We start from the raw sequence: 22,816 nt of genomic DNA on the forward strand, positions 1-22,816 counted from the left end.
TCTGGGAGATCTTAAAGATTTTCAACTCCTTTTACAGCTAAGCTTGATGACTCATTCGTCAGATGACTCCATTTTCTCAGACAGAAATTCTGAGCAAGAAATACCTACAATAGACAGCCAATTTATAGAAAAATGAATCTGTTCTTTTCTAAAGCATAAAAACTTACCACAGTGCATCAGAATGAAGGTATGAATAATGAAGAAAGAGAAATGTGGTAGTTCAATTAATTTGGATTTAGTTAATGTAATTATGAAGAATAATAAATTATCTGAAAAAAACATATTTTCGAGGAAGATTTGCATAACTGGATCCTCCTCTGTATCCCTACTAGTTTTCAATAAAATAAAATAAAGGAGAAAAAATCCTTATCTTCTGCTAAATTACTAGAGGTGTCAAAAGATTTCTATCTTAAACCCTGCACCTCTGTTTAATATGTGCTCATTCTGAAACCCATATTGTTCCTTTTCTCGCTCACATTATTAAAAATAGTGGAGCTGTTGAAGCTCCATACATAACTTATATATTGACCTTGTTTTCCACTGCTCTTAATCTGCTGGTTAATTAGTCATCTGCCATAAGACTATCCAAATAAGCAGTGTATGTGTGTCAGTTTCTTTCTACATAAAAAAATGAACTCCTGCTTCTGCATAGATAGCACAGGTACCATACTGACCAAGAGAAGAGATGTTAGGATCAGTCTTAATTTCTTTATTCATTTACAAAATTAGTGTCTGAGAATTTTCTTTTGTTTTATAGCATCTGTGCAAAATCCGAAGTTAAAAGGTGGGTAACTGTGTTTGTTTTTAAAGTAGAAATGGAAGAAGATTGTTGTTAACTTTACTGTTAATGAAAAAAGCTTCTTGTGAAAAGAAGTTGTTAACAGGTGTGACATTTAAAACAAACAACCTTTTAAATTATAATGGCTTCTTCCTTGCAGCACCTCAAAGCAGGTGCCTTTTCCTAGAGTTATTCATAGACTAACTGTCAATCTCCAACTATATCAAATTCAATTTCTAATCCTAACTCAAACCATCAGGCTTTTGTGAAAGGCAGAAAGGAGAAATAACCAGTCTTCTATAGAGACATGACACAAAGAGTAATATTTCTGTTTCTGTCAGTCCTACTGCAACACAAACCCAGCGACAGAAGTGTTGTTTTCTTTAAGGAATGGAGTTTTACAGGGAGGTTCAGTGAACCAGATTTTGCCTTCCTTTTACACATGAACTGTTGATGACAGAAGGGGGGAGGTGTGAGAGCATCAGTGCTTGCTTCAAAAGTTGCTCCTTTCCACAATGCACAGGGAACTGGGACTGGTGAGAAACATTAAGGACATAAGTTCAAGTTGAGCAAATATTGAGTTGTTGTCATCAGTGTCTGACTTTTTGCATATGTACAGTGCAAAATACTAGCTCCAAATTGCCTTCAATAACATAAAAGATTTAAGTTGTAACCTAAACACAAATGGAAAATGAAATGCCAAGTTACAAGCACCCTTCACTCTCGATCCATGTTTATTCATATCAATGACCACCGAACTTTATAAACTATCTCTTTCAAACAAATGGAACTGCATGTATCAACTGCTTAGCCTTGTAGGCTGTGATCTCTGAGCTGTTCACCACAAGTGGGGAAATGTCCTGGTTTGATACCCTGCTATCATTCAAGCATCATCTTTTACTTTAGAGTTCACCTCTGAAACCTCTTTCATGTTAAGCAGTAAATACTGACACAAGTAGTCAGGTTGCATTGCAAGAGAGTGCTCTTCTGGAGCATGAGGTTGCAAAATCACAACTGTGGAGATTAATGTAAGGAAATCAAAGTCAATACATTATTCCCTTTATTGGATGTTTTTTTAAGTTTCCTGCTTTATGGCTGAATTCATAATGTTGTCATTGCTCTGCAGCTAATTGTATTGAGCAAAACAGGAACCAGAGTAATTTAAGCATTTGTTCTCTTTATACTCCCACCAGGCAAAACACAGAAACTAAAGGGAAAAAAATGTGGTATTAAGCTTTTGCATTTTTAGCAAATTCTAGAAAACCAAAGCTGAATATAAAAGTAGTCTTGCCACTATGTGTGACTGAATAAAAGTTGAAAAAAGGTGGATAGCTTTTTAATTGCTTGAAGCCTCTGAATAAATTTTTTGATTTCTTCTGTAATGCTGCAGTATGCAGGAGTCATCAACATTTCAATATCTGTGAACCCATTTCTGTCAAGCCTGTGACCACCACAGTCTGAAAAGAAGTGAAGCAATTATTTCTTCCAAAATTAAGTCCCTTTCAGTGAACTTGAAGTTTTCTTTGGCCACTTTTGGAATATGTTGTCACATACCTTTTGAAATTGTTATCCCAATGATGGTATTTGCCCTTTTATTAAATGCTACTTTATTTAGGTCACTTGTATAGTTTACAAATAGAGTTAGCAGGGGTTTTCAAACTACAGAGCATTTAACTCTATGCAGTATTGCTGTAAGTAGCCTCATTTTTTTCATATTTATTTAGATAAGAAGCAAATATTTGCATATGGAATAGGTCTTCATCATGCCACCAGCATTTTGAAGGATGGAAGTGAACTCTTCCTTATGAGCTCCTGAATTGAGGGGCATCTGAAAAAAAACTTTTAGGAACTTCACAGTTAATTAAGGATAAATAGAAATTTTGGGTTTCGCTTATATAAAACAAGAATAATTCTTCTATTTCTGTTGCCAAAAGAACAGTCTCACAGCTGAAAGTGTTGGTCTCAGCTATCTTAATTTTACCATAGGATGAACCTAATGTTGAACCTGAAATTATTCTCCAGTGTCTTAGTAAATAACAACTTTGTTTTAATCTTCATTAAAAAGAAATAACTGATTTTAGCTCTGGGGTAATTGTTGATTTCTTAAAAATTATTTGTTAACAAGTAATCTAAATTTAACTTTATGTTGCTAATTTTGAAACTCAAACATAGCTTATACTCCAGGGGAAAAATTGTATTTATAAAAAATGTTACAGCTGTTTCTTTTGCCACTTAGTAATAATCACAAAGGAATGCTGTTATTTTCTTCTATATTTCTTGTGATGCAGACAAATTCTAGTATTGCTTATTTGCTATAACTTTCACTAAATCTAATCAAGATCATTGCTTTTTAATCCATATTTATTTGTTCTTCCTTGATATTTATTTGCTTTTTTCTTATTTTTCTGCTATTAATCCTTTTAGATGTAGCAGCTCTCTGGGCACAAAGTGATTTTCAATATTCAGTAGACGGTGACAAATTTTAAATTTTTAAGTACATTTTTGGAGGGCACACAGTCCTGTTCTGAAAACAAGCAAGGCTTTTAATGAAATTCTCTTCTTTGATAATTAAAAAAAAATAATCTCCTGACATAGAAGAAGGTCATTCCAATTAGCTTGTATTTTTGAAGAACTATCAAACTCATATGGAGTTTTCTTTCATTTTCTCAAAAGCCACTACAGCATGAATTTTTTTCATTTCTCCATATAACAGGAAAAGTTCCTAAACCATAATATACATTTCTTAAGTTAATGACCTCTTGAATTAGTGACATCATGATAAGGAGCTTCTGACCTCAGGGTTCAGTGAGTGAAGTGTTTGTTATTTCCAGTCAGAGTGATTTCTTTCAGCCTTCCTTCACACCGAGCAAATATCTCAAAGTATCTTTAAAATCAGTGACATTTTGGTATGCATATTTCTGCTGTGGATGCTAGTTATGCAACTTGACTCTTTCGGGATAAAAATATTCTGGTGAATTTGATTGTAGCCTACAATTATTGAGAGTGTAGAAATATTTGACTGATGAATTGCTCTCCTGGACACTTTCAGCATAAAACAGTATCTGCTGAGTTGTCTCTCATTTGATTTCTAAGAGCTTATGATGGAATCAGAGAAACAATTACCAAATGAATTACCCATTTGATCCACATTATGCCAAGTTGTCAAGAATTTTGCTGAGAAATAGCAAAAATATAAACAGGCGTTTCACGCCATTTACTTAATCTATTTTTTGAAAACATATCTTACTGAAAACGGATCTCTGGCAAATTTCTAGTTTTACCTTCATATGCATTTATTTTATTTTGTATTGTTTCAGGCAGGGTTTTTTTGTGGTTTTTGGTTTGGTTGAATTTCTTTTTTTTTTTTTAATGCCTGATATTCTGCTGAGGAGAATATGATACCTTATAAAACATTCATTTTACTTAAGTCATATGGCTAAAGGATCAACTTTTCAAATAGGGAACACCTGCAACAGGACCATTTTTTACAAAGAGATCATCTTTCAGGCTGCAATTCAGAAGTGGCATGAACTTTGAAATTGCCCAGTGGAAGGGATGACATCTTAAGCTATTTAGAAAACTTGTCACTGTTCTGATAGAAACAGAGTTGGAGTCTTATTTTAAACACCGAATATATGTGCAGGCTTTCTATTTATGTATACTGTCAAAGTGACAACTATTACCTTGATGATAAAAGACCTCTCAGCATTACCAAAGCAGCTCACACCTTCCCTGTTTAAAAGCAAAGAGAATAATGGAATGTCCTCTTTGTCCTTCCAGATATTGCTCTGCCATGTCCAGATGATGCTACTTGGCAGTTCCCAAAAGTTACTCAAGCTCTGTTCTGTCTCAGCAAGTTCCTCTTTACTAACACTCACAGAAGTGAGTGCACTGATGCTCAGAATACTATAGTACAATAGTACTAGTTTTAGTAGACTCAACATTTCTCAAGGATGGCTGGTTCCTTCATCATAACCATACTCATGGTCTACTCCCACCACACAACTTTGATGACTCTAAATACCTGATCTTCTTAGAGAGCCGTATAGCTCTTCTAGCCTGCAGTTCAATAGTCAGAAAGTGCTTTTACTCCATTATTATTCTGGTTTTAGAAACTTTACAAACCAAAACTGCTTTCCTTTTAGCTAAAAAGCACAAACATATTTTGGAGAAACAAAGTTCTCAATAACTCATTTTACTCTTATCATAGGTGCTTTCACAGCTTTAGATACTAAAATGTCTTTTGGAATACAAATGGGACATGTTTCTGGTGGCACTTTTTATATATTTCTCTCCATATTAAAATAAGCTTATTCTTCAAGATGTTGACCACTTCAGTAGGATTTTTAGAAGCACTGTGATATCAGTTTGCTCAGTGGCAGGGCTCAGTGCTCAGACTCACCTAGTTCATTGTTAATACAAGTAGCAATGCTGATCTGGGCCTAAGTAACATGGATGTTAATAGGAGAGATATACAACACATATTAAGGGACTTTGCTCCTCTTCAGCTTTCTATGTGTCATGAACACCAATACAAAATTAGGTACTTGGATAGAAATGGAATACTCTTTTTTTTTTTTGAGGATTGAGTCAGACATCTTTTCAACCTAGACTTGATTTTCAGGGTAACTGAAGTGCAGAAGTGCAATATTTCACTGTTTACATGAAGCTTGCTCACAAACACAGGCACATCTCACAGCATCCTGGGATAAACAAGAGCAAGTGGCAAGGGAGTGATTGATGTCTGTGAGTTGGTCCATCCCACTCAATGTGAAGCAGTTCATCTGTCCATACTTGACATTGCACTGAGTCTCAGGATTCAGGGAATCTGGGAACAGATCATTCTTTTGGCCTCCAGCCCACCAGAAGACATTGCAGACAGGCCATAATTTACTACCTGAGCTGATCTTCTTGAGCCATCATGCCCAGCCACTTCAGAATGCTTCCCTGCTGCCTGGACTGCAAGCCTGGCCCCAGAGGCACCACCAGGCCATCCCTTCAAAAGTAGTGAGCTCTTCACAGGTCCTTTGAATTCCCTGACTTCCCAGCATAAATAATGGTAACAAAACATGATCCTGAGAATTTACCTTATCTCTAGAAGGCAAATTCTTAATTTTCAACTGTGACTTGTTGCAAGAAACCATTTTGCTAAAAATATTTTTTTGCTTGACAGGTTGACATAACAAGCTGAGAGGTTGTTGTGTGCTGAAGTTGCAAAGACATTTCTATACTTATCAGATGTAAATTAATTTTCTCTGTCCACTTTACATCCTGCCACTTATGCTGATTGTCTATTCTTTGCACTACTTTTAAATAAGGCAATGACAGTGAAGCTTATTTTCTTAATGCCACATGTTTTTTTGTCTCAAACACTCTAAGAGGATACATTTTTAAATTAAAGCAAGGCTTTTCCCTTAGCATAATAGTCATAAATTATGGCTACAAAAATTTGGTTCCACAAAAGTGAAGTGTTGGCAGTGCCATTTATAGCTAAACACGTATATTCATAGGTATGCAAAACATAATCCTGAATAATTCAATTAGAAAATATGTGGTTTGTCCTAAATATATAATCTTATACATTGCCAAAACTGCAATGTAAATTGCCAGAAACTATAAAATATACCCATATTTCCTAAGAGAGCAAAATCTGAAGGGGTTCCTTATTGCACCACCTCTTTTTAGATAATTTAATCCTTAGTGTGGAGCCATGAACAAATTATCTCTGTCCCTTGTCTCTCAAGCTGTGTAATTGAATTAAGAACTGTGCAAGGTGAAGCTTGTGAACAAGCAATTGGATATGTCCAGGCATCCTGACCTGTTACAACTGCTTCCCCTAGCATCAGTAAAGGTCTAGCAGCTCTGCTGCACAAGTGGTCTGGTTCGCGTGTCTCTCTTGTACGCAGAAGTCTCAGTATTCATAAGGATCAAGTTAGGTGTCGTAATGTACAGCCAATCTGTGGCCTGCTATCCTCACTGAGACTAACAACATGCTTAAAATTGCAAATACAGGGAAATATTTTGCTGTGTTAGGGATGCAGAGTGGAGGTTTCTGTTGGAGCAAACAGAAAACCATGCTTGCTTGGGGAACCCTCACCAAGTAAAAACCTGCTTGTTTTTCTCCCTTCTCCATTACATGATATGTGCTGCAGTTTAGCATCTCTTTCACCTGACATCATAGAATCATAGAATCATAGAATGGTTTGGGTTGGAAGGGACCTTAAAGATCATCTAGTTCCAATCCCCCCGGACTGGGCAGGGACACATTCCACTAGACAAGGTCTAGAAGAAAATGTTACTATTTATATTCTGAAAGGAAAAAAAATTACCCTTTTTCAGGCAGGTAAAAGATAGCTATTATGTATTCATATACTGGAGGGGGAAAATCTCGTAATTGTATTTAAGAAGAGCTTTTTCTGATGTAGCAACATTTCTGACTAAAATCTTACTTAAACCATATCTTTTATTTGCATCAGGACCTGAAAAGAAGGAAGTAAAAGCAACAAAGGCAACAGAGCAAGGTAAAAAGAAAAGCATGTTGGCATTATCTTTCTTAAAAGACAATAGCACAGAAACAATAACCTCAGATTCAGAGAGCTGGATGACAGTAACCTTTAAATCCATTGCTTTGAGAGTATTTTTCAGGGCTTTGCTGTGTTTATCAGAACAACAGGAAATTTCCACTATGAAACTGGCTTTGTCCCACTTCCACAAAACTGCAACCCCAATAAAAGGCTTCAGGTGCCCGCTTCAGCTTAAAGGTTCTGTGTTGCAACTTTGTGTCCCGCCAATCCGGCAAGGGGCTTCCTGCCTCTGCAGCCTGGGCAGGAATCAGCCTTTGCTATTTAGTCTTAAAGCGTAAGTCACGATGAGGTAAAGGTGCAGAGGCCCCCTAAAGTCAGCTGAGTTGCCCTTCCTGTCCCAGATGAAACATTAGCCCCATGAAAAGTCACAAAGGTCCACTTTACAGAAACTCAAAAGCTTGTGAGACCTGACCTTCTAGAAGTTTTTCACGAAAAGCTTAGGATTGGTATGGATGAGGCTTGAGTGGGAATGTCTGAGTGGGAACACTAGAGGAAGAAAGCCTACAAGAACCTCATGTGTTGATGGCGCATAGTTCAGAGGGACACAAAGTCTACATACAGTATCCCAAAACAACCAGAGCAGGAACACCAAGGGACCACCTATACCCAAGCTAAAACAAAACTCGATCCATTGAGTGATGATGGTGAACATAAAAAGAGAAGGATTGAAGCCTTAAACCATCGAGATAAATATGTGTCTTTTCCCATCATATACACTTAGATTTTTTATTATTATTATTACTTTCAGCCTTATATCCTGCACACTTTCTTCTTGTATGCTTGTTAAAAGCAATCCTACTTTTTTAGTTTAGTATGGTAAGGAGCATGGTAAAAGATTGATGTAAATACCCAAACCTTATCAACCCTGACTTCCTTAATGTGATACACATCTTTGTCTATTGTATTTTATTACTAACAAGCTACCAAGGTGATTTTTGTATTTACTTATGTTCAAATTGGCAGTTAAAACCCTGATGATGAACTTGCCAGTAACCTTCAGAATAAGGTCTGAGACATACTTACTGATGTAGCTTTGGTCAGATGAGCTATTATCCCTTTCTTTTCTCCAGTTTCTCAGCTTGTTTTCTTCAGCATTACTCAAGCCAGCAGAGATACCCTGTAGCAGCTGTCAGCAGCTTGATAGTTGTCATGGAAAATGTTATAATTAGGTGGGCCTTGGCCTACATTTCAGTCACTGTTAGTCTGAGTATCTCCACACTGTTTTCCACACAAGTACTTACTTACCAGCCATCTACATTGCCTCCCCTCTGTTTGGCTATCTGATGCAACAATGAGGTGTGTGATTGCTGCAAGATTTGTCCTTTCTACAATGTACCACCATTAGATGGGACTTTGTCTGCCAAATACTTTGACTGTGCCATAAAGAGCACAGACTGAACAGTACAAACTTTAGTTTCACATGGTTGGCACAGAGCAGAGATTTCTAAACCACAGGTTGTGGTTTAGAATTCAAAAGGGGGGAAAATTCCCCAAGGAATTCAAAAGGGGGGTAAACTGTTTCCCATGACAGCAGTCAGCAGCAGCAGAACTATCTCCCCATGCCAGCAGCATCTAGTCTCTCCAAGTCAAAGGAATAAGAGCAATGTGTAATGTCTGTCACAATTATTTCTGCAGCTACTTTCGTGTACCAGCAGCTGCTCAGTTCCTCTGACGCACAGAAGTGAACATAAACACTTTCAGGCAGCAATTGCCTCTGATTCTTACTTCTGCACCCTATATGTATGAAGCTACTGCCAATACATTGATCACTCAAAGACAAACAAGTCAAATAAACATCCAGGACATTTTTTGAACATCAGCATGCACTAATCATGCTCCTCACAGAGGATTATTGTGCATCAGGATACATTTCAAAAAGTAGAGGGATTTAGACCTAGACAAAATTGGGATTTGTAATCTGAGAAAAACACTATAAAAAGACTTGCAGAAAAATCTGGAGTGTTGGCAGCTGGATTTGCTTAGCAATCAGAACACAGCTTCACTGTTTCAAACATGAAGGTTTTAGTGATCTACCAATCTATTGCAAATCCCTACCTCTGGAAGTGGGCTGAAAGGTTGTAGCAACATTTCAGTTCATTGATCTTCTATTAGTTGTAAAGCAAAGTTGTATGTAACATTTTTAACTGTTAAAAGGTGAGTAAGAAGGCACTTAACTTTAACTCTTAGTCCTATGTGTTTGAAAAATGACATGAGCAAATGTCAGACGGTTGCCAGGGAGTTACTGCCTGTTACTGAGAATTAATATTTAAAAGTCATGATGAAAAGGCAAAAATTCTTTTCTTGTGATATTCAGTAGTACTGAGAAAGGAGACTATTGCCATTGGTTAAAGCACATCATATGACACTGGAGGTTTTCACACTCTTGTTGTGTGTATACAAGGCAGGAGATGGGAAACATGAACTTTATTCACATACACTGTCAAGCAGCAGTGGAGTAGAAATCACTCTCAACACATATTTAAGCACTTAGGGTCAGCATGCACTTAAATACATTTTCATTAGCTGATTATATTAAAAATAATTTCCCTTGTGAACATGTATTCTAACATTTCCTTTTTCTTTTCTCTCTTCGCTTTTGTTTCCCTTCTCTTCTCTTTCCTCAGATAAACCAAAGATGAAACATGGAAGTAAGCCGTATTTTATGTATTGCTTCTCCCTATAACTGAAAAAGTGATTTCAGATCTATAAATAATAAAAAAAATAATAACTCCTGGTGCTAGTCAGAATTGCAGATTATGATTGATTAGACAGACTAAAACTGATAAAACATAGCTGATAATAGTAATAATGCATATGTTAAGAAATTCCTATCTGTTTATGCCCAAGAAGTTTCATCCCAATACTGCACATTTTTCCAGGACAAAAAGAAGAGACTTATGAAATACCAGTACACAAAAATATTTATAAATTTTATATTTATTATTTTACACAAAAAAATATTCTCTCCACACTTCCTATGCTCACTATAGGTGTCAGTCACGTATTCTGATTTCAATATGAGCTTACATTGCAAATCAGCACAAGGCTTTTGACATGGGATTTGTGCTACATGTTGTCATTTTGTCAAGTTACAGCAGACTTTCTAATAGACCTTGATGAGTTCAATCTTACAGAATTTACTAGGATTTACTTACAGTTTGAATTCCCATTTACAGGTCAATGCTGTTTCATTTCTTCAAATTCTTCAGCAGCACATATGTCACGTGCCACAATGTCTAAAAAACCATTTTTTTTTCTCCTGAAGATGACAACTACCTCTGAAGCACCTTTCCAAATGTTTCCTTGTTTGGGATCACGTGGGACTTCAAGCTTTGTCAACAATGACTTAAGCTTTCAGTACAGAATTGTTTAATGTTCTCTTTATCAAAATGCCTCATTAAAGTAAAATCTTCCACAACAGTTTGAGTGACTATGTTACTAATAATGGAGGTGCACAGCAACTTTAAGTTCTTACAGGCAGGCTTCTAAAAGTAAAGATTTTATATCATGCATAAAGTGGCTTATTTTGGCTGGAGGTCTGTCTTTCACTATCCTTTTTCTTTTTGTAGACACTATTGCACTGAACATGGAATTTCTTGGGAATTTTGCATGACCCATGAGCACAGAAGAACAAGTTTTTCAGTCTTCCCACTGAGTTTTCTTTCTGTTTGCACAGATTTCCATCATTAACTTAATATTTTAAAAAGGGCATTGATATTTTATTAAGAATTTTAGAGATACTGAGTTCCACTCTATATGATTCACAGATATCTGCAGTAAATAGTTTATTTTCTCACTTTGAAAACAAGTGACTGAATTGCACTGATGAGTACAAAACATGAAGGTCAAAGCAGGACAGCAGTATTTTCTGAAGCAGATGTCTGGGATGTAGTAAGGAATAGAAGAGACAGTTTTTTTAAAATAAAATTACACTTTTGACCTTGTTTAACAAATTTCTTTCCCAAGTCTTCTACTTTAAAAATCATATTGTCTGGAAGTATTGAGTATTGCCTATTTTGAAACAAAATGTAGAAGGAGAAAAATAATGAAACGTTTATTTCTTGATGTCAGTTCCAACACATTTTGTGGACTGAACTTTCTGGATGGAAAAAGGTGAATTTGGTACAAATCTCTCAGGAACTCAATTTTTTACCATATCTTCCAATATACAGTTTTAGTCTCTCATATGATCTGGATGCTTCATTTTCTCTTATAGTTAAATCTTATAGTTGCACTCAGTTATGGCTTCTAACTGTCGCTTTATCAGTGTGGCTGCTTCTTTTACAGATCCTGGAAAAGAGAAAGAATTGAAATCTCCAGCAGCTACAAAAGATAAAGGTAACCTGGCAGAACAAATTTGTATATAGCTCTAAGATCGTGAAATGCACTGCACATTTTGTTTTTAGAGTATAGTTTAGTTAGGAATTCATGTGCATAATATTATTTCACTAAATTTACTGTGAAACTTAATTGGCATTACCTAGATTAGAAGTGCAAAGAGAGTCCTGGTAACATCTGTATAAAAACTGACAAGTCCAAACTTAGAATTTAGGAAACTTGATAACATTTATTACAAGCTGCCAAATGAAATAAGTTTTAGGTGATTTTGTCTTTCATCAAACTTAATAAAAATTGTGGTTTCACTTTGTGAGCATGCTAAAACTTATGAAAATCAGTTTTGTTCTACACATTTAATTGGTATCTTGTGTCAGTTAGAAACCATCAATTATTCAATCAATCATTACCCCAGATGTATGAGATGTTAACCTTTTATCACTCTAGTTATTATTTTTACAGCACATGCTAAAGAAAAGGAAGAAAAGAATCCTACATTTTTAAAAGAAAAAGGTAAGACTACAGAATAGAATATAAAACTTGCTGAAAACCTCAAGAAAAGGAATTAAGGTGTTAATTTTAAAATAATCATAATCAATCTTTCTCACTATAAATCACAACCAATCAAAATTTAATTGGTTAAAATGTTCTACAGTATTTATGTCATGAAAAAAGCGGGAAGGGGAAAAAGACGGAATATGGTGAGCCAATTAACATTTGAAAGTCTCAAAAGTAATTAAATAAATATCACAAAACTATTACTCTGGGTAATAGTTAAGAACCTTCAGAAAACCTTCCTTGTCTGAACAATGCCAGTTCTTTAATAGGAACCAGTTAACAAAGTCTCAACTGAATCCTTGCATAAATCTCTGGATATAGTAGGAATAAAGTAAAGTTCATGAATATATGAGTAGGAAATGCGCTTTCTGGGCTCTGTGAAAGCTATAGCTAAAAACCCAGAGCTTCATCTGGTCAACCATCTTCAACATGAGAGATGGTCCAAATCTTTTTGTGCTACTTATTTTTGTCAAACATTTCCCATGTATTGGTTTTTGTTATTTGGACAGCTAGATTTCCTTTCATCACTTGTTTTGCTGGGTGCTTTTTATTCATCTTATTTCTTTCCTCCTTATTACAAATAGCTTTATTTGAATGAAGTGAGTTATGGATAACTTATTTGACATGTTATTCAGGTACTTCAGAGTAAAAAGACCTACATTATATAGAAAGTTTAGTATTTATTCTAAGTTATGGTCTATAAGTATTGTAAGTCTATAGATATATAGATATAGTCTATATATAGACTATATATGGTCTATATTATACATATTATATATACAGTATATATATATAGTATAATATATAGTGTATATAGTATATATATTTTTATATATATATACTATATATACAGACCATTGCAGTGTGTGCTATGAATAAGCAGGTTCACAATTTCGCAAGTGAGACTGGCAAGACGGTTTTATTATGGGCAAAATGTAAATGAACACAACTGAACCAGTTAAAAGCAAGTAAAAAGAAGGTCCCAATACAAAATGGCCTCTGCCTTATATATGGAAGGGTAGAGAAGGTGCTAGAACAAAAGGTGGAGTTAAGGTGGAGCATGTAAATTATAACCATAAAGGGAAAACATAACCATGCATAGATAACTGTTGCAATGCACCAAATATTGACCAATAAGAAAATGGGGCTTACATACATGAGAAATAAGAGATAATCATCATCATCATGGATAGGCTTAGCGAACGAAGATTTGGGAAGGGCTCTACCCACGTTTGTTACAGGCACGCTGGTGGCTAAAAAGGTCAATACGAGATAGACATGTCTGATTGCAAAAGGCACAGCAGAAAGACTCCTTAGGTGGTATATTCTACAAGACACGATTCTTTCTGCGTTGTCTTTTCTCCTCAAGGGTGATCCTGCGTGCGTTCTCAAAGGCATCAGCAGCGTTATAGATGGTGTGTCTCCAGGCCTCCCAATTTGAGGCCAGAGTAGACCAGTTATGTTGATCAATATGGCCAAGGTTGAGATGTTGTTTCAGGAAATCCTTGTGTCTTCTCTTTGGGACTCCTCTCTTGAGGCAGCCGGTGGCAAGTTCACCATAAAGCAAGATCTTAGGGAGGCGGTGGTCCTTCATCCTTGAGACGTGCCCTGCCCAATGCAGCTGTGTTCTCAGCAACATGGCCTCAATACTTGTGACTGCTGCTTATTCTAGAACAGATGTATTGGTCACATAATCTGATCATGAAAGGATAATACAATAAAATATGAAATACAACATAATATAACATAAGACTTAAATACATATTCTCAAACTGTCTACAAAAGTCCACATCTGCTTATCTTTGTGAGGAGGAATGTATTCATCTTTTGGATATCTCCAACAGACTATAGTCTATATATAGTTTATAATTATTTTATCTGAGTTATAGTCTATAACTATTTAAGTTACAGTCATTCTATGCTATTTCAAACAAAGAACTGAATGAAGAGTTAGTTCAAGCAGTATTGAAAGATGAAAAAAATATGTAAAGCAAAGGAGGAATAATCTTATTGTTAGATGTATTTTCAAAATCCTAGAATCTATATTCATTCACTCCTTTATTCACAAACTTAAATTAAATTATAGCAATCTTCAAATCCTGTGGTGCATATATTGTTCTTCTATGTCTATTCTACTCCTAATGTACAGACACCCCACGTACATGAGCTTAGTTATCTGGACCAGAACTGTATACTCAACCTCTCTGGGGTCCTGTGGCCCTCTCCATGGACTGCCTGTAATCTATGGCTGCCTGTAATGATAGCATTGTGCTGGAAAATTAGAAGAGAGACTTGAGTGGCAGCTCTGCTGCATCTTCCCCTGCATGGAACACATATGCTCAGCCTGATGCTCTTTTCAAAGGATTAAGGGGAGAGGGGGAGCAGAGAAAAAGAAAGAGAGAGAAGACCCAAAATTTTTTTCTCCCTGGCAAGAATTTCTTTAGATTCAATGAAAAAGGGGTTTGCCAGCCCTGAACAAGCTTCCTCAGTGTGTCCTTTGCTGAGTGCTCCCACAACACTGCTTTTTATCTCCTGGGCTCATATTTAATGTATCAGCAACGTCAATTATAAGTTATTTACAGGTCCTTCTAACATGACAAAGGAGGTTAGACATTCTCCAACCAGCCTTCAGAAATGGGCAGGCAGGAATTTCTTTTAAATACCAAAGGGCAGGCCAAGTTATATCAAATTTCTTACATTTTGGGAAAACGAGACAAAACTCTCTGTAAAAATTCCAACATGTTAATCTAAGTGTTACCAACCAGAGCTCCACACAGTCATCTATGCCAAATGCATTACTGCTGCTGAGAACAAGATCTCGACCTGCTACTCAATGCTGAATACAGCCATAAATGCACCACAAGCTCCTGATACCCTGAAGTAGCACTGATGACCAGCCCACCTGAGCCTGTCCCTCAGATCCTGAGAGCACTTGCTCGTGTAGCCATTGCTGTTTCCCATAATAGGCATCAAATCTTCACAGTTTTGTACCTGTGTCTGAAAATGAAGGTGCTGATTAGTGAGCTGTATAGCTCAGTTCAAAACATATTGACATCAAAGACTCCATAGGGAGAACTTATAAAGCTGTCTGTGAGAAATCCCTAGAAACCTTGGTGCCTTTCTGTGTGTTTTCTTATTGCATTTTGCATTACTCTGCTACATAAACATATATTTAGCACTGTAAATCCCCCATTTCAGACACCATATTTGATCAAACTGCAGTTCATAAATTAATCAAAGCCTTATTTGCATGTTTATTTGCACGAACTCTTTCACATCTCTATCACCTCTTCAAGCCTCATCAGTGGGCCTCTGTAGTTTATTAACCAGATCACTGGGGACTTCTTTTCGCTCTGCTACTTGGTATCTTATATAGCTCTTTCTTAAGTGGATGTTTTTGACAAATACAAATATTTCGAAGGACACAAGAAAGTAAGGATTTTTAAGACTGCATATACTTCCTAATCAGGTATCTTGGTAGTTTGTTACTATTCATGTAAACCAAATAAAGGAACACTTCTACATGAAGTGTTGAATATTTGGGGTGATTAATGTTTGCCTGGCACCTTATGCACTAAGGGAGGCATTATCATACCTCATTCTCTTTGACGGATGGGCTAAGGTTGAATGAACAAGGATGATGTCCAGACCAAAACCCTTATCATAAAGCAGACTATTTTTCATAACCTGAAGTATAGTGGTTTTATTTAAAGCAGAAAGAGGAAAAATAAATCCCTGAATCTAGAGTTATTGCTGGGATACTCTATAGATCACAACCTCAAAACATTGCTTTATCTATTTTATGAGGTGAATAAAGTGTCTTCAGTCTTGGAGACTAATTTTATTGGCAGTAATTAAGGAGAACACTGGAATAATATATTTTCCATTGCCTTGTAATAAAGGACATCTCAAGACTCTATCTGAATTTATAACTAGCTTTTCATCTTTTTCCTGCGGTAAAGAAGCCCATTTGTACTAAAAAATATAAAAGCTGATTTTCTGTTGGCATAAGCATATTCAAAAAATTTGAGGCCAATGAAATTCTAAGGTATAATTTGCCAGGTGGTTTTTGGGTAGATAACTTATTTATTCGGAGTCTCTAATAGTGGCACTAAAAGCTCATGATATAGTATATACAGCTCCTCACTGAGTTTTTCTAAGAGCATTATGCTGAGATATTAAACTGAGAGCAGTTGTGCTGTACAGATAATGTAAATTCACTATTACCCTATGGTACAGGATTTGTTTTCCAAACAAATGCTCCTCTTTTTTTTCTTCTTTGCTTGTGCAATGTTTTTGATATATCTTTGCATCTTTTCTTATATCAGCTATGCATGAATATGCATGTTTATTTTTATGCACAGATTGGTAGGGGAAATAAGTGAGTAATGTGTATTTCTTTCTTGCCATATACATAACAGCACATTGTTATTAAAGAAAAAAATTGTGCTGATTTGCACTCACTATGTAATGTTTATGTTTCCTTTAAAGCAAAAGTAATATGGAATAACATCTTGCCTACTACATTTTTTATCTTAACTTATGCATATTTTTTTTCTTTAAATGCAGAAGTTATATTGTGAGACTCACCTACAGAAAGGCAGTGTCTTCCTATTTCCATTTGTTGTCATTTGCATGAGAACCAGGTCCTTATCTTGAAGATATCACACACTGCTGCTCTTTCATCTTTCTATACCATCTTCCTAGCCTGACCCAGCTTTACCCCTGGAGTAGAACGCGTGAGCAAAGTAGCAAGGCAAATGCTGGCTTTAAGAGAGCATGTTATGTTTTTCCCCTTCTGGGACTAGCAGGAAAGTGGTCAGCTGAGAGGAGAAGTTTGGAAAGTCTTCAGTGAACCCCTGTATGAACCTCTGAAAATGCAAATCTGCTCCCTGGAAGGAAAGCATAACTGGTGATCTCAGCAGTCTTGGCTGAGAGGGTGGGGAAGTTGGTGTGCCATGGAAAGTGTCCAGCTGCATCCAAAAGTTGTAGGAGTCAAAAGTGCTGAATCTGTTTTAGGAGCTACACATTGTAGGAAATCTCAGGGAGATCTGCTACATGGATGATGAAAAAAACCCCTCATGGCCGTATGCCACCAAATCCATAAGGCCAAAGGCAATGTTTTTGGGCTGTGGCTGCAACGGTGGCTGCTGATCGTTGAGATCACAAATTTGCCCAAAGTAAAATGGTCAATTGGGTAGCTGTTGCCTCAAGGCTTCTTATATAATCAACATAGAGGCTACTTCAAAGGATTTCAGTTTTCACACTGCAGGTTTTCTCTCAGTCCCACGAAGAAGAGTCCACTGGTGCTGTGAAGAGCAGGCTTCTAAGTGAAGAGCCTATCCCTTCACAGTGTGGTTTCTCCAGCAACTTCAGCCATCCTGGAAATGAACTTTTTCTGTTACAACTCACACTTAAGGCCAGATGGATAAGTGGGATCACTTCCTGGTACCATGGCAGCCAGGAGAATGTTCAGAGTTATAATTATTTTGTAAAGGATCTTCTTTTAGCTCTATCTGTTTTACTGAAGATTTGGTTTACTTTCATTTGGAATAAATGGCATGGTTTTTTTCCAGATGCTTAGGTGCTATATCCTGTCAGATAGAATGCAATTAAGACTACTCAGCACCCTGCAAGCTCTGATATTCTCTCACTGAAACCACATACATTCATAAGCCTATAAAACTACTTCCTTACTTTGGCAAAAACTATTTTCTCTTAATTTCCTTGATATATACACTTAAGAGGTCAAGAGACTATTGCTTGAAAAAATTATTTAAACATTAGTTGTTTATACAAAATAACATGCTTTTGCTGTGTTTGATGGCCCTAAGTGTATGTTTCCTGAAGGATTGAGGCAAAAAAAATATTCTTCAGGCAAAAAGAGAAAGCAGAATAAACCTTTCTCTCTTCATGATGTTTTGGATAAAGCCCTAAGAATTTCTAATCCTGTGTCATTACTTGCATTTTCCCTTTCTCCTTTCCAGTTTCTTCCTTCTATGAGGTCTCTACAGACAACAATCTATAGCAACTTAGCAACTTCTACTCTTGCATTTACTACTAACATTATTGCACCTTAAAAAATATGAGGTGGTTGCTAGAGAGGATGTAAAGAGACGTCAAGGTTGTATCCATTTATGTTCACAATTTTAGTCTTGATTTTTAAATATTTTTGGGGTTTTCTTTTAAATGTAGAAGGACTGTCCTATCTTCTAAGTCTCAAAAACATAATTATCTCCCTACAGATTCTCTGAAAGGAAAAAATCCCAAGAATCCAGAGAGTTCAAGGGAAAAAGGTAAGTGAAGAAGCTAAGATTATCAGAAATCTGAATATCAGAACAGCTATTCTATGCTAGAAACAGGTCTTGACTAGAAATATATGTGTATAAAACCAAACCCTTCCTGATTCATGTTTAGATTATTTTAATAATTATATTGTTTTTAACTATATTTGTGCTGTATAGATCCCAGTAGGGTCCCTAGAAACTACCTAGACTTCTTCTAAATGCACATATTTGAATTTGGATCTGAGAGGAAATACTAAAATTTATTTTTATACCACCTTTGGATGTTAGTCTGTCAAAAATGGGTTGTCTAAATCCCATAGTAAGAACATTTCTGCAGAGAGCTAGACTAAATCTGGTCCACATGGCTACAGCTCAGGAACGTGGATGACTGAGAATGAAACTGGCTGAGGCTACTGACAGATCCCGGTGTTTGAGAGTGCCTGATATGTTAAGATTTTTCTTTAATTTGTTGGCAACATAGGCACATATGTCTCTAACCTTTACAGTTGCAGGAGGCTGGCCTGCTGCTGTGCACAAAGAGATCACGGATTGCTTGATAGTATCCATTTGGAGAAAACCTTATTTGTTGCAATGTGACGTATTAAAAACTCTTTCTGGAGAGTGCTGAAACAGATTAAAAATTTAAAGGAAATAGCAAAGGCTTTCAGAACTGTGCCAGGGTCTTGAGCTGTAACAGCACATCTGAGGTTCAAATTATTACAAAGTCTCATTTTTTTGGAAGATGGAGATATTTGATGCAGTCCTGTCTATGACTGCTGAATAGATATACAGCAAAGTATATCTGAATAGATATACAGATATATATTTCTGCGAGGAATGTCTTATTCCTTCTGAAAAGTCTGAGAAATGAAGCCAGGTCACCCCTTGGGGCTCAGAATTCTCCTCTTTGTCACTGCTCTCAGTCCATGTGTCTCACCACAGGAAGATCATAGTTTTCCTTTATTTGTTCTTAGCTAACTTGTGAATATTTTTTTTTTTGTCCTTAGGTTCTGCCTTTTCAGTTACTAGAAAGAGAAAACTAGAATATCAATTTTTTTTCTCATGTCCTTTAATACTTCTTCATATATTGCAGAAAAAAAAAAAAGAAGATACAATTAAGTTCTTGGACTATTCATTGTGGCATAAAATATATGAATGTACTTTTGAAAGATGAGCACTGCTCTTCTTTTATACCCAGTGTGCCTGTGATTTTAAAAGGCTATATATATGCAGGAAGTAAAATCCTGTTCCCAGGCAATACCCATATGGCCTCTTTGATATTAAAAGAATAATGGAGTCCTCAGTGAGTAGCTGGTCCTTTTGTCACTTCTGAATAAAGAAAACTCCTACTTACCTTTATCAACAGCCTTTGACTTTCAAGACTGGTATTCCTAATATTTCAATTGTATCAATGTGGATTAATTTTTTATCTGGGTTCAGCAAAGGAAAAATCCATTGATGTCAACTGCTCTATAGAATTTCTTACTTCTGTGTAAGTTATTATTCTTCATTGCCTACTTGAGAGAGGGCTCAACAGTTTCCTCAAAATGTGAAGAAACTAATGACATATTGAAGGCTTATTATTTTGCATATACAAGACTAAAAAGATGAATGGATGACCTTGGGGTTTTGTCCTGTTTTTTTATTTCCATGCTGTTAAATCCATTTAATTATCACATCTTTTTTGCTCTCTACATATCAAATTGTTTGACTTGCTTTCTTTTCAAGTGTCATATTTTTTTTCTAACCTGGCTTGTGATAAATGTTAAATGTTTTTTTCTAGAGACCAGTAAAAGAAAAGATGTGAAGCCTCCAGCAGCCTTAAAAGAAAAGGGTAATGTCTTATCATTATGTGGTTGGCAAATAACCAGTTGTCTGCTGGTATAGAGTGTTGGTGAAAAGCAACTAAACCTAGCTTCTTCTCATTTAATAGATCTGATATATTGAAAAGAGCAGTTTCTGACACGATTCAGAAATAATAAATTCATGACCCTTTTATTGTAGTGTTGTTTAACTGCTGTCTGGCCTGCACAGCCAGTGTTGAAGTGGGAATGCTAATCTATTCTGAGTAAATTAGTAACAGAGCTGTTACTAAATTCACATGTCAGGCTGAAATAATAGACTGCACAGGAATGAGTACATGGTTTGACCTACAGAAATTTTGCCAGCAAATTTTGAGGAATGGTTTTTGTTTTGCTTCCAAATCTTACATTGAGCCTTTTATTGAGGTAAACAGAAATTTTAATTATTAATATATCTCTTTTGCATATGTGGTTGATCTGGTGCTATGAACATCTGTTATAGTACCAGTGAGCACAGTGTATACTTATAGTACTAACTTTGTCCTTCCATTTCTGTGTTCGATTTCTTTTTCAGACTCTTCAAAAGGAAAAGATATTAAGGCTTCAAGTAATACTAAGGAAAAAGGTAACAGTCCCAAGTTGAACTGAGCATAAGATTCAGTTGAGAAAATAAATCTGTTGTGCAAGTATTTGCAAATGAAATCCTAGTTTCCTCATTAAGCAATCCCTAAATATCCTTGAATGGCATCCTTTGCTGCTGGACATTCTTTTTACCTGGCTGACAAGTGATAGATACATATGGGGCTATACAAGCAAGCTGTAGCAGTGGTATTTTATAGACTCCAAAGTTAAAAGGACTTATTTTCTTTTTTCTTGATTTTTTCTCATTCTTTCCATTAAAATTTGTCATTTCAGGTTTCATTTTACTTCTCTTCGATAATACAGTATTTGATTGTACTTTGCTCTCTCTTCTTACATTGAAATATCAGTATCAGCCATCAAATAAAGATCAACTCCAGTTTATAGTACCTCTAAAATACTAGGCTTTTTTAGGCAATGATAACACAATAATTATAATTAACCAAATATGTTCAGGTTTATTCATATGAACTAAATTCAAACAAAACTTAGTTTGACACTATTTGTGTCAAACTATATGTTGATTAAATGTCACTTGTTCGTTATAAAACAGTCTCTCAGGTTAAACGCGTAAATAATTTAACATGGATAAAAATCTGTAATAACTTATTAGCTACTAACAGTCATTTGAGTCATAGGAATATAGTAGTTTATTTTAAAATCTTCCAGTCAGTTTTGAAAACTATTTCAGATAATTGAATAATACTACTTCCTATTTTTAGATTTTCCCTAAGAATTGCTAGAAATAATGAAGGAATATTTTCTCTGACAAAGTTATGAAAGATAACATCTGCAAGTTTTTAAGTGCAGCTATTTCACACAATGTGTAACAGAATAGCAGTATTGCTTTACACAGCTGTATCATTCTGAAGAAAAAATAAAGGCTTACATGCTGCAAAAAAAAAGTGTTATCGAGAGCAGCGTTGTTGAGGAGGACTTGGGGGGGCTGGTGAATTAGAGGCTGAACATAAGCCTGCAATGTGCACTCACAGATCAGAAAGCCAGTCATATCCCGGGCTCCATTAAAAGGAGCATGGACAGCAGATCAAGGGGGATGATTCTCTCTATCTACTCCACTTTCATGAGACCCCACCTGAAGTTCTGCATCCAGCTCTGGGGTCCCCAGCACAGAAAAGACATGGACCTGTTGGAGCAAGTCCAGATAATAAGCACCAAGATAATGAGAGGGATGGAGCATCCCTCCTATGGGTAACGCCTAAGTGAATTGGAATTGTTTAGCCTGGAAAGGCTAAGTGAATTTGAATTGTTTAGCCTGGAAAAGAGAAGACTTTGGAGTGACCTAATTGCAGCATTCCAGTACCTGAAGGGAACTTACAAGACAGATGGAGAGAGACTATATACCAGGGCATGTAGTGACATGACACAGGGGAAGAGCTTCAAACTGAGAGAGACTAGGTTGAGACTAGATATTAGGAAGAAATTCTTAACTGTGAGGGTGGTGAGGCATCGGAACAGGTTGTCCAGAGAAGCTGTGGATGACACATCCCTGAATGTGTTCAAGGCCAGGTTGGACGTGGATCTGAGCAACCTGGTCTAGTTGAAGGTGTGCCTGCCCAGAGCAGCAGGATTGGAACCAGGGGATCTTTAAGGTCCTTTTCAACCCAAACCATTCTATGATTTTGTTATGCTATGATATTATGGTTCTATGATTCTATGAAAATGTAGTAGAGCTTAAATATTCTGACACTCCTTGTAGTACTCAAAGTAGATGAGCCTGAATTGTCAGTTCAAGGTCAAAGACATTAGAAAAATGGGGACACATTATTGTACCCTTTCATTTAGTTTACTTTGGTGAACAAGGAGCGATAACCC

At 36.2% G+C, this 22,816-nt stretch overlaps 1 protein-coding gene across 13 annotated transcripts in view; it reads left to right on the forward strand.

Annotated features, from left to right (window-relative positions):
• The window catches only part of TRDN (triadin), a 225,112-nt gene that overhangs the window by 149,189 nt on the left and 53,107 nt on the right, over window positions 1-22,816 (forward strand). For 7 of the 13 annotated variants that reach the window (XM_064649623.1, XM_064649621.1, XM_064649628.1 and 4 more), the window contains 8 exons: window positions 758-784; window positions 7,255-7,299; window positions 9,987-10,010; window positions 11,650-11,700; window positions 12,145-12,210; window positions 18,501-18,551; window positions 20,326-20,376; window positions 20,919-20,969. In XM_064649623.1, the coding sequence (XP_064505693.1) occupies window positions 758-784; window positions 7,255-7,299; window positions 9,987-10,010; window positions 11,650-11,700; window positions 12,145-12,210; window positions 18,501-18,551; window positions 20,326-20,376; window positions 20,919-20,969 (366 nt within the window). The remainder of the gene's footprint in view (window positions 1-757; window positions 785-7,254; window positions 7,300-9,986; window positions 10,011-11,649; window positions 11,701-12,144; window positions 12,211-18,500; window positions 18,552-20,325; window positions 20,377-20,918; window positions 20,970-22,816) is intronic. The other 6 variants (XM_064649620.1, XM_064649632.1, XM_064649630.1 and 3 more) reach the window with 4 other exon arrangements.

The sequence above is a fragment of the Pseudopipra pipra genome, chromosome 3 (genome assembly GCF_036250125.1).
Source record: "Pseudopipra pipra isolate bDixPip1 chromosome 3, bDixPip1.hap1, whole genome shotgun sequence".
NCBI classification, from domain to species: Eukaryota; Metazoa; Chordata; class Aves; order Passeriformes; family Pipridae; genus Pseudopipra; species Pseudopipra pipra.